General features: G+C 42.3%; 1 protein-coding gene across 1 annotated transcript; it reads right to left on the reverse strand.

Annotated features, from left to right (window-relative positions):
* Positions 1-6,403: 6,403 nt before the first annotated feature.
* tonsl (tonsoku-like, DNA repair protein) lies at positions 6,404-17,495 on the reverse strand. Its single transcript, XM_062398047.1, has 28 exons — positions 17,239-17,495; positions 17,054-17,149; positions 16,077-16,219; positions 15,780-15,963; positions 15,567-15,696; positions 15,299-15,470; positions 15,091-15,205; positions 14,838-14,989; positions 14,570-14,722; positions 13,939-14,064; positions 13,563-13,761; positions 13,409-13,464; positions 13,220-13,309; positions 12,934-13,006; positions 12,646-12,809; positions 12,095-12,218; positions 11,744-11,985; positions 11,163-11,634; positions 10,874-11,079; positions 10,072-10,178; positions 9,727-9,883; positions 9,539-9,617; positions 9,149-9,456; positions 8,466-8,637; positions 7,984-8,159; positions 7,761-7,834; positions 7,508-7,641; positions 6,404-6,978 (listed from the first exon to the last, which is right to left on the reverse strand). Exons 1-28 carry the CDS (start codon positions 17,261-17,263, stop codon positions 6,779-6,781), a joined length of 4,329 nt encoding a protein of 1,442 aa, XP_062254031.1. The 5' UTR covers positions 17,264-17,495; the 3' UTR covers positions 6,404-6,778.
* Positions 17,496-18,279: the final 784 nt, after the last annotated feature.

Here is an 18,279-nt window from a genome sequence, read left to right on the forward strand (position 1 = left end):
GATAAAGTATCTTGCATCATATCGTATGGTAACTTAAAGTAATGTAACGTATTGTAACATATCTTATCGTAAAGTATCATATCATAATGTATCGTATCGTATCACATCATATCATTTTGTTTGGGAAGAGGGTTGATTCTTCCAATAGTGACCAAGTGAAAAAGTCTATGTTGTCAATACTCAACTATGTGTTAAAAAACAAAAAAAAAAACACAGTGTTAACAACACTCTGGTTTCAAATGCTGATGCATGTGTTTGAGGAGCAAACAGCAGACGGGAAAAAATAAAAAGGGACAGACAAAAGTGGAAGAAGACGACTGGTGAAATAGCAGCGATGAACATGAGTCCTGTTTTCAGCATCGCTCTCCTCCTGCTATCTGCGGGTGAGAAAAATAACCAGATTTCGACCATTTGACTCTGGTAACTTAAGTAAAACACATCAGTTCTCTTTTTGCTTTTTCAGCTGTTGTTGGATCTTCGGTGGAACAGACAGGAGAGGAGGATTTGACCTCTGAGTTAAGAGACCATGTGAGGAAAGGAGCAACACATCATGAAGATCAGGTAAGAAATGATACGAAGAAACACAACAAGATGAATTTCAAGTTAAAACTTCCTCCCTCCTCTTTTATTTCGTGTCACATGTGAAGGAATTTCTCTTCGACTGACTCCATATATTGACTGACGCATTCATTCAAAAAGCATTGTTGTTTTGTTGTAACAGATTTTGCAGGACGGAGCTTTCCCTGGTAGCTGTCGTGCCTGCAAGTGGATTGTGTCCAAAGTAAAGAAGCTGCTGGGCAAAGACAGTTCAAAGGTAATTTAATAGAAATAAACTATAGAAAAGTAAAAACATCACAGGTTGTAATGACCACTAGAGTTTAGGTTCATTTGGTTATTTACATTACATCACATTACATTACATTACATTTCATTAGACTGACGCTTTTAATAAGTGCATTCAACCCGAGGGTACAGACCCAGGATGATAAAAATCAAGAAAGTACAATTTCTTCAAAATAAAGCAAAACTACAGAGAGCTATAAGTAAGTGCCATTTCAGTGCTACTAAATTGTTAGTTTCAAAAAGCCGATATTTGAAACCGATCCATGGACTGAGGCTGATTTCTTAATTTGTTTTTGTTTGTAAAAACGTTTTTTTAACCCTTTTCAATGTCATTTCACATGTCGTTAAGAAGACAGCAATAACAACATAACTAGAAATATAAGATCCACATCATTAATGAAACAATACAAAAATTGAAATACATTATGTTGATGTAAAGAAGAATATTTATAATTCAAAGTTATGAAAAATCTTTTCAAATGGAAAAAATTATTTAAAACAATGAGACATAAATCAAAAGGTGTGTGTGTATGCCTCAGCACACTGAATTAGAATCGGTGATGTCGGTGAGTAGATGAAACAAAGAAGAGAGAGAGATCTGATCAGAGAGAACTGAGGTGACAGATTTTAGGAAACACATTAAAGGAACGATAGAATTTGTGTGAATTATTAAATAATGTATATTGGTAGCTGTTCACATTGTTTTTGATGAAAATATTTAAATTTGATCCGTCATAGACATTTCAGTGACGAATCCGGTAAAGTTGCATAGTGTGATCATTCTTACATGCAAAACAAGATGTGTGGCCAACATATATACATTTATAGTGTATATATTATGACATTAAGGTGGATTCTTATGATTTGGACGTTTTTGAATGTTGTTTTCAATAAACCGATTCAAACCAATGTCACCAGTCTTGATTAAAAATGTTTCTATCTGACGTTTTACATTTGTTTTTTTGCTGAAGGCAAAAATTGATCGTCTGCTGTCCAAAGCCTGCACTGGGATCAAGATCAAACTCATTAAGTCGGCCTGCAATAGGATCTTGAGGAAGTTCAAAAACAAACTGATTGACTCCATCACCAAAAAAGAGTGTCCCAGGGTGGCTTGTCAGAAGGCAAAACTCTGCAAGGCAGCTGTGCACAGATCATACACTTAATGCATCCAATGTTCCAACTGTTTGATTCCCATCATAATAAAATCCTGTTTTGTCTTTTTTTGGAATAAAAAGAGTTTTTACATGTTGTAATTATTCTCATTTCATGCTCTAGTATGAGTTACAACCAGGTGTGAATCCAGAGTTTGACCTGAATTGAGGGTCACCAATTTTTTTTTTTAGTCAAGGTCTGCTGAACTAGATTTCTTCTTTCCTGTTCTTTCAAGCAATTGAGTCAGAATAATATTAGCAACTGAGATGACAACACTTTAAACAGATACATGAAAGGCATCAGAGACTTGAATAGTTGCAGATTCATCATTGTATATCGTCTATTTGCACACAACGTCCAACTCTCCGAGGGAAGCTCCTGAACATGGAGGCTTTGAGTGTCAGTTAGATTAGGTCTTCCCAGTAATTGGACTTATTTCCTCCAGCCTACGTGATTTAGAGGTTATATTTTAGACCAGTTCCCATTAAGCTGCTGACCAGATCTGGGTTTTTCTGCCCTGGATCCAGGATGATGCCACTAGATTTCTGACTATAGGTCAAATAGATCTCATAAGTCTCATATTATATACACTATATTAACTTCACTGGCTCCCCTCCATATGGAGTGCTACACCATCATGCCCAATGAATCTACACCTTTACTCATCTGCTCGCTCTGTCAGGTCCCATCACTTAAATCGCTCACATATCCTACGCACTCGTGGAAGGACTTGATGGAGCTTTTGAGGCTGTATCACTGAGTTTTTAAATGCTCTACTCTTCCTACACCTCCAAGGTTTCCTTTCAATTTTGTTTACAAATTTGCAGGTTAAAAGGGCGAACGGAGATGACACAAAACTACTCAAGGTTATTTATTTAGAAAAAGGTGTTGTATAGAAGTTCAGTGTGAAGGCTACTTATTATTATTCTAACGCCCTTTTCTCCTACTTGTCACCTCTCGCCCCACACCATTCAGAATATTTTCAGTAGGTGTAAATATATCTCACACAGACAATCTTATAAAAGGGAAACTCCGGTCAATATCTGGACCTTATTCATGAATGAAATGTAATTACTAAATCATAAAATGTATTATTATATCTAAGACAATGAAAAATCCAAAATACATAAAGCTCATCATAATCCAATTTTGTCATTCTCAAATCAAGTTGATCCATAGACTCAATGAGCTTACAGTTTTTTTCGATTGCTTAAGCACAATTTTTTCAAAACAGGCCCGGTGTTTCAAAACACTACACACAATCAGCACAGCCACACCAAATCAGCAGAACACCTCAGATCCTTTGCAAAATGAAACACTCTTGTAAAAACTATACACTAATTTAGCAAAACCATATTTTGTTACCACATGAAACACACACGCTGTTTATGACTTACAGTTTTTTTCAATTGCATAAACACTAAAATCTAAAATATTACACAATTATCATAACCTTACACTCGAGGAGCAAAACATTGGCCCAGATCTGCACCACTAAAGGCACAATGTCAGCTTTACACTTTTTGCAAAACATTCAATTATTTAAAAGGAAATTGACAAATATGCAATAAATAGGGGTATAATCTTTCACGACATGCTATGTCTATGCCTGATATCTCAACATCACCCTCCTTTGTATGAAAGAAAACACAGACTCCTCAATGATTTTGCTTCAATTCAGCTTCGATGATGAATATTGTTGCATATTTTTATATTGTGAGACTTAGATAGTGAAGCTTTAAACCACAACGCACCGATACCCAACATCCTTTAATGAGCCTTGACTCAAAACAAGACAGCTTGAGTGGGTGGTTTGAAGGAAGTTTTCTCTCAGCCTCCTTTCCACAAAACCATCAGAGAGAGCCACTGTGTGAACAGCTATTTTGTGGTTTCTATTTTCTACTGCTGCAGGAGTGTTGCTGTGCAGCCCCTCACCTCTGGCGTGTATAAAAGGGGGCTTCGCTGCAAACACACAGATCAGAGATCACTGCTCGCTGTCAGCCATGGCAACGTCTTCAATCCTCCTGCTCGGCATCCTGGTGACATGTTCAGGTGCTCACTGCGTTCGGTTCAAACCTTTCTGTGTTTCGCATTGTAGAAAAACTGTTTTGTCTTAACTTTATCTTTGTTTGTTGTGCCTTCACAGTTTGGACGGTCAACGGGAGAAGCTTTCAAATTGATATTGATGATCAAGAGACGGTGGATGTGGAGATCTCCGTGGAGGCCGGCAAGGTAAGAGCCCACATGGCTGCATTAAAGAATTTAAGTGCTAGTAAATTATTCTGTGTTAGTTAATCCTACAATATGAGATGTTTAAAGCAAACTTTGTCTCTTTATACCAGACATTAATTAAAGCATTTTAAAGCAACAGTATGTATTTTTTACTGAGCAACAGTGCTCCCTGCTGCCACTCGTCGTGATCCATCGTGTTGGCACACCGTGTCTAACCGATTCAGTGGGTTTCGCGTAGAGAAAGAAAACAAAGCCTATCAATGTGTTAGACTGGAGCTCTGAATACAATGATGGGGACTCACTGACCACAAGACCTTTTCCCAGATTCCGGGTGCATGCTGGGCCTGCAAGTGGGCTTTAGGGAAGGTGAAGAGAGTCATCGGACCAAACGCCACCGCAGAGGTAAAACAGTGTCTACGGGCGTCATCAGAAAATATCTAGAGCTTCTTTGAAAGATAAATAATATCATTTTTTCCCCCCTCTTACAGGTGGTGAAGTCACACTTGAAATCCATCTGCAACGAAATCGGCCTCTTGAAATCGAAATGTCAGAAATTTGTGAAGGTGCACCTCGGAGAATTGATCGAGGAGCTGACGACCACTGACGACGTGAGGACAATCTGCGTGAACACGGGAGCCTGCAAGTGAGTGACTAGTCCACCATTCGTTCAACTGAGCTCAAACCACATGGGTACACTGCTCTCAAGGTTTAATTAAATCCAAAACACAAAATCTTTAGAAAATAATTTTACATTATTCATTCGTCACATCATTAAAAAGGTAAAAGCTGTAACTACAACTCTTTCAGGATAATGTACTTTCCCTCAGTATTGAAATGTTTTGCTTCTGACTCCCTCTAGAATGTATACTGAGAGAAATATTTTACTGTTTACTTATTAGACTTTTTATAATACAATTTTATGTGCTTGATAAATGATCAGTTTATTACTACCCAACAAGTAATCTAAAGCATCTCTGTTTAGACCACAACATTAAAAACACAATTTATATATCAATACATTAATAACAACAATAATTATATAATTAAGTATTGACATTTTTATGATGAGTACTTTTACTCATGGTTTTTTTAAGCATCTTATTTTAATACTAATAAATAATTTTACTTAAGTTAATTTTTTAATGCAAGATGTTTACCTAATACAACATAATGCAACATAATAAGTAATGAATTGTTTATGTTTTCCACCACTGACAACTAATACTCTCTTTTTCTGTGTTTGTTGCTTTAGGCCAAAGGAAGTGTCTCATCTGCTCTTTTATCCAAAACAAGAGGAGTCACATACTGAAATGATTGAATATCTTTAATGTTTTGTGCATGCATTAAAAATTCAGCAGCATTTAATTCATGAGCAAGAAAAAAAAAAAGTGCTTCCTGGTCCTGAGAGACTGATTAAAAATTGCATGCTCAGAATCCGTCCGATTTCTTTTGTATTTTACTTTTTGCCCTTTGTCTGCTTGTTATATTGAAGAGGGGCCATCTTGTTTCAAACCCCTCAGTCCTCAGACCCTTCAGTCAGATAAGGTGAATGTCCCCCTACAAAAAGAAAAAATACCTTAAAAGAAAAACACTCAGATATATAGAAAGTAAAGAGAAACAAGAGAAGAGGTTGGGTCTGAGGTCCTAAAACATCATCGACTATGCTTTACATACGAGGTTTAATAGGTTAGTTGAGGGTGAGAAGGACCTGCCAGAGGGAGGCAATAAATAATTTGCAATCAACTTGAGAAAACGTTACCTCACACACAGAATGCTAAACCTGACACTCCCTTTGCAAGATGACTCTTTGCCATCAAATCTCTTACCTGTTCACATAATGGAACTTGTGTTTTCATTTGGTACACACAGCCATTTTTTCAAATGACACACACATACCATTCATTGAGAACACATAACTAAGCATTTGCTTGCACACTACCAAGCATTTACAGCACACTGAAGTGCAAAACTGAAAACACAATCATCAAAATGGAACACACCATATGAATGACAGTGAATTAAAAGATAAGAAAGGCCAGGAAGGATGTGGTAGTTTCTTCACCTGAATTCAGTTTCAATTTGACAGCAAGTTTTTAGATTGAAACTAACTTAGATTTTAATGAAGCCGAAAACTTTTTGCTTTGTAGATTAAAAACGGACCCTGAAAGACCAAAGCACCATGAGTCATTAACATTTTTTTATTTCATTTTTTTTTTAAATCATACAATAATTCAGTGGGTTGAGGACAAAAGGTGCATCAGAAACCAAACACATTTAAAAAATAAACTGTTTTTATGCACAAGACTTTCACAGGGACACATAAATGAAGGGTACAGAATAAATGAAAGCCATTCGAGTTATTTACAAACTGTCCACAGATGGTGTTTCACAAGATATTTGTTTAATGTAGTCTCCAGCTGTTACTGGTAACTGAGCAAAGCCTAAAAGAACAGAAAACCATCCTTATTATAAAAGCTGTGTATTTGTGAATAAATAAAAGAGTTTCATATGGCTCAGATTCAAGTGTGTGTGACACAGAATTCTCTCGTCTTCATGAAGAGGCTGCAGTAGAGAGCAGGCACTTGGCCTTTCGGTCAATAAAGAGCCCGTGTGACTGACCATTGTCCCAGCTCTGCTTGAGAGCCTGTCTGTCCAGCTTGTTCAGTCCCTGGGAGCAAAGACGAAGATCTTTGACCAGCTCTGACAGACCATCCAGAGCTGAGCTGTACCAGGGGCCCGACACCTGACAACCTGGGGAAGATGAAACCAATAGAAATTCAAAGTATATATGTGAGGTTCTCAATGTTCTTTAGTACCTAGACCTTACCTCAGCATATTCTGGCTGATTATGCATTTTTCAAAAAGCCCCAATTTAAAAAGGGGCTTCCTCATTCAAATACTGTTCATATTTGTCTGAGGTAAGAGTGTTTGGTTTGTACGTGTTTGTATGTGTGTACAAACACGCACGTTTGTACGTGTTTGCATCTCATGCAAACGTACAAAACACCACAAACCAAACACTCTCACCTCAGACATATATGAACAGTGTCTAAATATCGACCACATATACCTCGTCTTATTTGAGCGGAAACTACACTTGACTTGTTTTATTTATGATAGAAATGAGCAACCAAAGGCAAAACAATACATGCAGGTTTTCAAATTCTTTCAAAACAATAATTCCAATTTTTTTTACATTTTCAAAACTATTGTATAGGAGGAAGAAAATAAACGTGCTTTATGAACTTTTCATCCATACACACAGAAATACAACGCATACCTTGAAGGTTGAGAAGGGTCAGAGGTCGAGAAGCCTCTCTGAGAGTGGTCAGGATGCTGTGAAGTCCAGCTGAGGTGACGGACGAGTTTCCCGACAAGTTTAAACTCAGCAGAGACGGACATGAAGGCAGGCACCTTGAGGAGAATCAATGGAAATCACTCGGAGAACCAGACGGCAGCAGAGGCACACAAATGACAACAGATTAAACCACAGCTGAAAATACCTCAGCCAATACACAAGTACACACACACACCTGGCCAAGGTGGCGACGCTGCTGTCCGTTAAGTCGTTGGCTGCCAGACTCAGGTGCGTCAGGGAACAGTCGTCCTGGGATTCAGGACAAACGTCAACGTCATTTGTTTAGTTCCATGAAAACGTCTAAATTTTTCATTTGTTTAGTTCCATGAAAACGTCTCAATTGGTCGATTCACGGATGACATGTGAATCTTATGGTACATGTGTATACATGCGTGTACCTGTGACAGGAGTTTGGAGAGATGTTCAAGTGCCGGGAAATCAGCAGGACCCCGGCGGATGGCAGACAGGTCCAGGTGTGTGAGGCAGTGCAGAGGCAGAGTCTTCAGCACCAGCTCAAACCCAGTGGAGCCCAGTGCATTGTGGGCGAGATTCACGGACTTCAGGTGGCCCGTCCCTTAAAAAGTAAAGGATAGTAATCAATCAACTTTGTAATGTTGAATCCTTCCAAAGAGCTTTTTAAGAGTCTGAACTGAATCTTAAGTGAATGCAGAATCTAATTTGCTTGTAGATACATATGACTGTCTAATCAAGAATAGTTTTTCTCCATTTTGTAGAAGAAGCTGCTAAACCCAAGTGACCCACTTAGATTAAACTCCACATCAATATCCCCGAAATGCAGCAAAGACAATATTCATCGTCACATCACAGAGTAACTGACTCTCCTCTGTATTCCAGTAACTCAGCACTTTGTTACAGTTACCTGTCAGAGCACTGGCCAGCAGCAGTCGATGCTGCCTCAGGAAACGAGCAGTGAGTCCGCAGGCCTGCAGAGACAGCTTGGCTAACAGAGGGCAGCAGGACAGCAGACAGGACAAGGACTCGGACACACCGTCCCCAAGAGGATTCATACTGAGGTCGAGCTCCTCCAGGCACTACGAGAGGAAACCACCACAACAATAAATCGGTTGAATTCATTTTGGGTTAAATGTGAGTCTTTCTCACTAGTGAGGGTAAAATGTGCCTGGTGCGATTTGAGGGAGGGAGGAGGTGGCTTCAATGAGTAATAACAAGAACCACCAGGACTTATAATAAACTGGGTCACACTTTAACTGTGTTCATGAGTTAAACAAATAAAATATAGGTATAAATAAAAAAATTAAGTTATCATGTGAATCACAGAAAAGCTAACTAGATTTCTGAAGACTGATTTTCCGTCAGTGTCACATCATCACAGACATTTGTGACAGGTCGTCTCACTGACGTCTCAGTTCACCCAAATGGTGGCAACAAAAAAACATCTTCTTACCCTCCTCTTTTCATACTGTTTAATCTTTTAATATTTTGAGATATTCCTAGAACATAGTCTTTCAGTTCCAGAGGACTTGTTGATTTCACCTACATGACACTGATCGGGGAAATAATAAAAGCATCTGAGGACTTTACCGGAAACGCCGGATGACTCTGTCCCTTCAAAGCGTTCACCGCCTTCCCCAGCCCTTCCCCTGTGATGTGATTGGCAGAGATGTCCAGCAGCCGGAGCCGAGGCATGGTGATGGTTGTGGCCACCAGATCGGCGAGCAGGTTGTCGTGGAAGCGGTTGCCAGAAATCCGCAGCTCGGTTAAACTGGCCTGAAGTTTGAGGGCGCGGAGCATGGGGTTGAGGGAAGAGGGCGCCAGACTGAGGCCGCACACCGACACAGAGGAGCTCCCGTCCTGCACCTCACACAGCCGGGTGATGCGCTTGTTCTCATCTGCAAGGAGGCAAACAGTCTCTGTAACAGATCATCAAAATGTGTTTGTGTGTGTTTGTGTGTGTCTGTGTGTGTTGCTCACCCACTGCCAGGCTGTCACAGGCCTTTTTGTATCGCTCAGGGAGAGGAGGGAGATCCCAGGAGCACACTTCAGCCAAAACCTGCAACATGCCACGTAGTATTATTATTATGTCTCAGGGGAAATAATTGAAAGTGTGGTTAAAGCTGCATTCATGTAGAATACTGCATCTTAATGTCTGTGCTCCTCACCTCTTCATTGGTGTGCAGGACGGCCAGCAGCAGGTCCTGCGGGCAGAGAAGAGCGCCCTCTTTCTGCAGAGACAGACGAGGCAGGAGGCCACATTTCTGGTAGTAACGCTGAGCTGCTTGCTCACACAGCCACGACACGGTGCAGGGGGCTGCCTCACTGGAACACAGTGAATGGATGTGGGTTAGAAAATATGCATAAACAAACGTATCAAACCAAATTCAAACGCAGAATGACCACATTTAAAAAAGATTCAAAATCCCTAAGGCTGCTGCTACAACAGCTTGTTCAAAGCACAATATTTGAAGAAAATAATAATGACATCTATTTATTCATTATATACCAACCTTTGTGGAACTGGGATGAGGAAAACATCTTCCTGAACTCTGACCCTCATTCTGATTGGTAGAGGCAGTGATGTGGGCATCGGAGCAGCCAGTGTTTGAGCTGCAGGCTGAAATATACAAATTGAAAAATAAAAAACAATATATATGTGAGCACAATGAACTGGCTTCTTACAATCAAGGCTGTTTCAGTTTGATATCAGGACTTCCCTGCCCTCCATGGCTTTATTCCCCTTCTTCATTTACACACAAGGGCAGGAGAATTTCATTTTAAAATCACTATTCCTAGCATTTTATTTGTCTGGGAATTTTGACACACTGATTGTGCAAAAAAAAGACTACAACTTCCAAAAAGGCCATCAACTTCAAATAGGGTCAAGGAGCTAATCACATTTCATGAAAGTATCGAATTAAAACAGATTCAACAGATTTGCAGCGTGACTTATGGGAACGTATGATATCGAAAGTCCATTTGCTTCTCTGGTAAAGTCTTAATATTCAGCAACTGCAGTATCTTAAAATGGCTCCTTTTCCTTGATCAGCTCCGTCTCATTAACAGCCACATTCATCACCATCTAAAATTAATCAGACATTAAGACAGACTCAAGACAAATGATGTCCCAGTTCTGGCCCCTGCTCACGTTGAACCATTCATTATCATCGAGCTGCAGTCACACGGTCCAAAATAAGTGATGTGAAAAATCGGTGTTTTGACTTTGACTCTTTGGAACTTTAAACGAGTCGTGTAACAATGTGTTATTTTGTGATTTGTGATACGACTCTGTCATTGAGATACGACTCTGACCTGCATGTGTATGTGTGGAGGCGGAGTCTCGGGTATCATGTCTTCATCATCTGTGACGGTGGGGCTGTGCGGCCTGTTGACCTCTCGTCTGCCCAACCGCACCATCCCAGGCATCTGAGTCATCTTCACCTGGTGAGGCCTCACAGAGCCGCTCTTCTTCAGAGAGAGACTCCTGTTGGAGGAGGAGGAGGAGGGAACTGCAGAGGCTGAGAGAAGAGGAGCAATACTGACAGTCAAATAAGCAAAGAAACATGAAGTGAGATTAAAATGAGAGAGAAGTCATTGCTACCTCGGCGGATCGGATCAGAGTTTAGGTGCCTGTTTTGACTTCTGGCTGCTGAAAACATGGCTGAGTCCACCTCGTTCATCCCGTTCTGATTGACTTGAAGTCTCCTCTTCTTCTTCGGCTGCATGTCCCCTAAATCATCATCCAGCCAGTCATCGGCGAGATACTCTTCCTCAGGAACCAGAGCCGATTTGTTGCTGGACGAGACGGCGGGTGTGCTGGAGAACTGTGGCTGTGACAGACCCTGGCGAAGAGATTTGGAGCTGCCCAAGCCTCGAAGGGCGCTGTGGTACTCCTCTCGTTCAAGGACGAATGGTGCAGGGTCCTCTCTGATGCTGCCTGAAGTCGGGACATCTTTGCTTGGTGGAGCTTCTTTTTGACTCGGGGCTGATGGGAAACTGTGCCTAGAGCGGACAGGACGGAGGGGACTGACGGGGCAGTCCGAGTCGCCATCGTCTGAGCAGCTGCTGTTATTCTGAGGAATTCACATACATACAAATCATGGACTGTAACTTCAGATCTAGAGAAAGAGAAGAAGTTATTTAGTATTTTCATCCACATTGAAAACAATCATCAGACTTTACCCCATAGAGAACGGCAGCCTCTGTTCCTCTGGCTCGGTGGCGCTGAGTTGAACCGTTGCTCTGCCACCGCTTGGGGCTGGCGGGCCGCGTGTTCACCTCCGAGCTCCTGCTGTGTCGAGGCCGGTCCTGGCTGGCGGAGCAGCCTCCTCCAGAGGACGACAGGGGCTCAGAGTTCTCTGCATCAAACAGCTGGCTGTCCTGCAGGGCATCGAAAGGCTTGGCCGGGGCCGGAGCGGCGGGCACTGTGTGAGACGGAGATAAGTGGGAGAATCAAGTATTTGAAAGGATATATTTTTTTTTTTTTTAAAGGCAGACTGAGGCTGACATCTTAGGAGCATGGTAAAGTCTCACCTCCCCCGGCCAGTGCCTCCCTCAGCAGATTCTCTGTAGCCAAACACTCCTGCTTGGTTTCCTTGTCCAGCTCTCGGCTGTACGTCCTCTTCCAGTGACGCAGGGTATCCATGGCTGCGTCTCCCTGAAAGAGGAGAGTGAAAGCATGAAAAACACAAGATACACAAGTATGTGCGACTTGTGATGGGATTTTTTGTCGGGAGGTGGGTTGATTTTTACATCACCAGCAGCGTTCATTGATTCCAGTTCACTGGAGCATGAATGAGTCTTTAAGCCTACCTCAGCAAAATTGGGCTCTAAGTCCCTTTCACACAGTCTGTTCAATGTGGGAACGTTGCATCTTTCTTCTACCATATAATTGGCATTCTTATTCCACATTTATTCTGGGAGCAGTTAGTCACAGGGCCAAATCAATGTCTGTGTATTTGAAGGATGTCTGGATGTCATGATTAAACAGTAACTACATCTTTGGCCTTAAAAGCAATATAGTGGGAGCTGTGTATAAAGTAGGCTAAAAGTGCATGTAACCACATATACACTCATGAACACACCTTGGAGTTGCGTTGAGTGACAGAAGCCCCTCGTGTCACCAAGAGTCTCGCCACCTGTAAATTGCCACATGCGAGGGCATCGTGAAGAGGAGTCACTCCCTCACATAGCGGACCGCCGGGGTCGTTGATGTTCGCACCGCGGTCCAGCAGCACAGCCACAATGTCTGCACAAGAGAAACAACAATAAGAAAGGATGATAGAAGCAGACGGATAGGTTTTATTCCATTTTTCATTTAAAAAAAAAAGCTTTTAAACAGGATTCAATAGATGTTATCCTAAATCAGTTACCATGGTGACCGTGGTTGCAGGCCTCATGCAGGGGAGTCCACCCACAGTAATCTCTGGGGTTCACTGGATGACCCTGACAGAGAACAACAATTATCACACAATCCAGGATTTTAGTTTCTGTATGTAGACTTTAACTTCCTCAAGAGCGCTGGCCCTTCCAAAAGATTCATAACTGAGTAGAGACTCTTTCCGCTTTTGTTTTGGTATAATACATTTTCAACAAGCTCAGACAGGAAGTCCAAGAGTTTTTTAAAATGTTGCTTTCTTTCTTTTCATTTTTTCTCACCTGTTCAACCAGATACTGGACCTGCTTCAGGTTTCCGTCTATAGACGCTCTGTGCAGAGACGTCTCACCCTTCTCGTTCCTCTTGTTCCACTAAAGCAAGGAGACAAGGATATAAGCAGGTCAGAGGGTAAAAGAGTGATGATGTGCAATGTGGAATTTGCGGATGAGGCTGGCTGATAAATGACTCACCCTTCCTGCCTTCCTCCTTCCCGACACCATTTTGTCATAACCCTCGAGATCGTCATCTAGAGCCCACATGAAGACACAAAACATAAGATAACTTGAATTTAATCCAAAAGTCTGGAGGTGAAACAGGTAAACTCTAGAGCAGCGTGATTCTAACCTGAATCTGAGAGGACGACGTCACTGTCATCCAGAGGTTCACTGTTGTCCATCTCCTCCTCTTCATCCTCCTCACCATCACTCCCGTCTGGACTCCAGCCCTCTGTAGCACACAGCTCCTGCAGCCTCGCCTCAGTGTCTCCGGCATCTGATGAGCCACTGCGTCTCTGGGAAGCCAAACACAGCCTCAACACGCGCTTCTGAAGGAGGGAGAGACAGGAATTCTTTAAAACTTCAAGAAGTCTAGTATACCTGAGGGTTTGAAGATAATTAAGAAGGGTGCTGGGGAAAACTATTTCCATATTTCATCAGGCCTCTTAATTTTTTGGATCTTAAACAAATCATTTCCTTTCTTTCAGCTGCTCATATCACCTCACCTGTAGTCTGGCCTGTCCACACTTCTGAGCGCATTGCAGCGCTGTGCTGTAGCTTCTGTCTATTTCCTGGAAGGTACAGCCGCTCTCCTCCTGAGCTACTGCGATGTTTATCCAAGTGCTACATTCCTGATAGAGAAAGATTCAGGCGTTAAATTCACACAAGTATGGAAACCAACCCACTGAATGATGGATGGCCAAGAGGAAACCATTAAAGTTTGTCGTGGATCCAAAAATGTATTTTCGATAGGGTGATTTTAGAAATTTCCCAGGTACTGGATCTTGATGGAAAAATAATTATCTGTCATTTGTAGGGAAGTGATAACGGTGAGTGTTTGTAATCTGTAGTAAAACCTGTAGTTTTCCTAAAAAGACCAAATATATGGATACATCAAAGAGTATATACATTTTCATTGACATTAAACTGCAAGCGTGATAAATTGATTTCAACTCATATTTTCTTGTTTATCAAAACTATCAGTTACGTGCTCTGTTGGTTATAAATATGTTTTAGAACTCTTGAATACTGATGTAAATAGACAACAAAGCACAACAGCCATAGTACTGTTTACCATGATGCTGATGTTTAAGAGCAGATTAGTGTTGGGTGATTGTGCAGGCTGGTCGTGTTCACCTCAGATGATCTGCCCTGTCGTAACACCAGCTCCTGTCTGTAGTGTTCCACTGCCTTGCTGTGCTGCCTCAGGTCTGTGTAGGTGGCAGCCAGGGACACGTGGATGACGGCCAGCTCCCGAGCAGCCTTCCCCAGGGCCTCCGCACCTTTAAGCTGCACCAGAACAACAACAGTTAGCAATGCTCCAGCAGTCCACTACAGAGTTTATACAGTGATCAGTTCAAAAGAAGTGCATATTGGGGGCTACAAAGCTTTTAATGCTTCTCACTTGAGCTTGATAGGCATCCAGAGCTTTGCTGTAGCAGCCAACTTTACAGTAGAGGTCCCCGAGCTGCTCTGCCAGCTCCACGGCCTGATGGGAGCTGAGCCTGTTGCCCTGATCCTCTCCAAGCTCCTCCTCTAATTTACAGCCACGGTCAGCTAGGACATAAAAAAAAAAAAAATCATGACATCAACTCAAATATCTAGAAGCGGAGGAAATAAAAAACCAGAGACCAGGTGATTCAAACTTGATTCGTCACCATTTTTGAAAGCTTTCTTCACGGCCTGCTTGTCCTGCGGCTGCTGGGAACCCAGCAGAACAGCTTTCTTCAGAGATCGTCTGGCTGCAACAAAGTCGCCGAGCGAAAGCTGCACCTGTGGATAAACGTGGCGAGGACACAAACACACTTATCACAAACTGTAACAACCGCAGAGGCAGTGGGTAGGAGGGTTTGGTCGCGGCCGTACCTTGCCGATGCAGTGAAAGCACTCGCTCTCACCGAACTTGTCCTTTATCTTTCTGGCACACTCTTTGGCTTGTTCCAGGCAGCGCACAGAGTTGGAGTGTTGACCGTTACGAAAGTAGATGTTGCCCAGATTAAAGTTTGCACGGTAGAGGTCCTCCAGCAGCTGGCTTTTCCTTCACACGATAAAAAAGGAGGAAAACCCATTAATAAGAGGACATTTCTAAAAAAGTTTTTATTTTAAGACACAGTAAAGTTTAGGATCTTCGTACTCAGCAATGAAGACACTCCGGCGGATGAACTCGCTGCAGCGTTTGGGCTCCCCCAGATGATCGCAGACCAGACCGAGATTGAGGAACAGACGAGCCTTCATCTCACTGATCTCTCGCGCCGGCACCGTCCCTGGAGTTTAAAAACAAATTTAAATGTTTAAAAATGATTCACTACAAATCCCAGAGGACACACAGGCCTGCAAATAAACACACCTTCCAGACGATCATCCACGATGGACAGGCTCTTTCGGAAGGCATCCTCTGCTTTCTCTAAACTTTTCCTCGACTGGTCCGATTCATAACGGAAGAGATAGGTTCGCCCGATAGTGGCCAGCGCCCTTTGCTCCTCTGCGTGATCTCTAACAGAGCGAGCCAAGTCCAGGTGCCACTGCTGATGCTGAAGAAGAAGACAAACATACAACCACTTAATACACATTAAAATATAATAGTCACAGATTTGAAGAATGTGGTTTCATGGGCACCAACTTGTTCTTGCATCAATGGACTCACTTTCAAAGCAGCCTCGATGTTCCCCATCTCCGCGTAGCACTCGCCTATCTTACGATTGGCCACGGCTCGTCCAATCACGTCATTCAGCACCTCAGAGAGCGCCAACTCCTGCTGGTGCTCCCTGATGGCAGCGTCATAATCGCCTGAGATACAGGAGGATCAGACAGAGCACACGGACAAATGTAGAAGTCAATTTCATTATGTGCTGTGAGACAGGGGGAAAAACATGAACCAAAAGCAGCAACAGTACGAAAGGATGGAACTGATGTGATGGAAAGAGGAGAAAAACATAAGAAAGAGGATGAATAGCTAGAGTGAGAAGACGACACAGTGATTTAAAAACCACACTCGATAGAAGCAGACAGGATATTATGATGAATGTCAAGAGACAGAATGAGCTTTTCCATTTAATCAGAAAAATTTGATGTTGGTTTATCCTCTGAGAAATCAAGGAAAAGGTTGAAAAACAATCAAAATCCTGAAGCAACACCAAAATGTATGGGTTCTTTGCATGATTCATGCAAACCAAAATGAGTACTTTTATGCATAATACCGCTAACTGTAAATAAATGAATAAACATATTAGTACTTTGTAAATACACACAAGCTAACTCTGTATGTGTGAATCATGTTTACTACTTTGCCACCACACCTTTATAATTTGTTTATTGTGTTATGTGCCTGATACCTTGTTGCTTCAACACAGAAATTGTACAGTTTGGGATCAATGAAGCACTAACTTACTTACTAACTAACTAACGATCCATCCATCCATTATTATCACTTAACTATCTTCTTCGATTCTATAGATTCTATGAGCAATAGCCAGATAGACAGAGACACATAGATAGATAGCCAGAAAGAAGAAAGTAAGTTAGATAGACAGATCGATAGATAGATAGATAGATAGATAGATAGATAGATAGATAGATAGATAGATAGACATTGATCGTATAGTTTGTATGTAACCTCCTCACCGGATCTGGCCAGCAGCTCTCCCAGCTGGTTGCAGATGTTCGCCTCCTCCGTCAGGTTGCTGCTGTTCTGGGCTTTGCTCTTCGCTTTCTGCAACTCTGCACGGGAATCGAACACCAAACACTTAACCGACAACGACCCAAACACGTGCCAACGACACTAACCTGTCCAGTAAAGCGATACTTACGCTTGATCTCCCGCGAGGAGCTCATCTCGAGGCTGGGAGTCACCGACAAGGCGGCTTCGCTTTAGCTTATAGCGCAACAACAGAGAAGAGCTGACGGAGAAGCGGGGAAGTGACACCGGTGAGCAGCTCCTCACTTCCCTTCACTCCTCCCGAAGGTCAGGGTGGTGGTACGCCTGTGTGTGTCCGTTCTCTGTGTCATCGGTGGGTTAGATCGTGTTCGAAGATTCACAAAACACTGCTACACAATAAACACAGTTTCAGCCATCAGTCTTCTTCACAAACCCCCGCCATCACTCTCATCCAATCACTGCGCTGCCCCTGTGTGGAGGGTTATTTTACCCCGAAAACACTAATCAGGCACAACTTCCGGTTGTCCCCCCCCCCCCCCCAGAAGATCCAGTCCCCCCAGCATCGATCGTCTGCCACTAACCACCACTCGAGTCACAGAAGTTCTGATTTCTTGACATGTGTGTGGACGTGGTGTCACCAGAGAAGAGCGTGAGACTGTTCGCCTGACAGACTAAACTCTGGAGATAACAGCCCACGTAAAGTGAGGCCGTTGAATGGCTTACCACAGGGTTGTAGTAGTGACGTAGTTCCATGCAGAAACAGAGGAGGAGGAATTAGCGGCAGAAGAAGCTCCGAGTTTTTCAGCCCTATGGTGACATCTGGCGACTGTTGGGGATCTCAGACACTGAAAAACTACAAGACGCAATATACTCCTTATAGTATATACTGACAACACACAGGGTATATACAATACTGCACACTGACCACTCGCCATGAAAGAGGACCAAGACAAAAACTAATCTATAGGTAAGAGTCCTTATAATTTCTGATTTATAGGACTATAATATATATAGTCTACGATTAAGATTAAGATGATTAAAATGCATTTATTCGTCCCAAACACATGCACAGACATGCAAAGGCACACTCATGCAGGTAGGGAAATTTAATCTCTGCTTTAACCCATCTGGTGCAGGACACACAGAGCAGTGAGCGACCATGTACGGCGCTCGGGGAGCTGATGTTGGGGGA

Source organism: Platichthys flesus, chromosome 10 (assembly GCF_949316205.1).
Source record: "Platichthys flesus chromosome 10, fPlaFle2.1, whole genome shotgun sequence".
NCBI classification, from domain to species: domain Eukaryota; kingdom Metazoa; phylum Chordata; class Actinopteri; order Pleuronectiformes; family Pleuronectidae; genus Platichthys; species Platichthys flesus.

What these genes read in the sequence shown, in the direction of transcription:
- tonsl (XM_062398047.1), bottom strand. Translation starts at nt 17,263, where the DNA reads ATGAGCTCCTCGCGGGAGATCAAGC. An exon ending in GCTGGCCAGTGCTCTGACAG is followed by an intron (nt 8,160 to 8,465) that starts GTAACTGTAACA and finishes TTACTTTTTAAG; the next exon opens with GGACGGGCCACCTGAAGTCC. An exon ending in AGCGTCGCCACCTTGGCCAG is followed by an intron (nt 7,642 to 7,760) that starts GTGTGTGTGTGT and finishes ATTCTCCTCAAG; the next exon opens with GTGCCTGCCTTCATGTCCGT.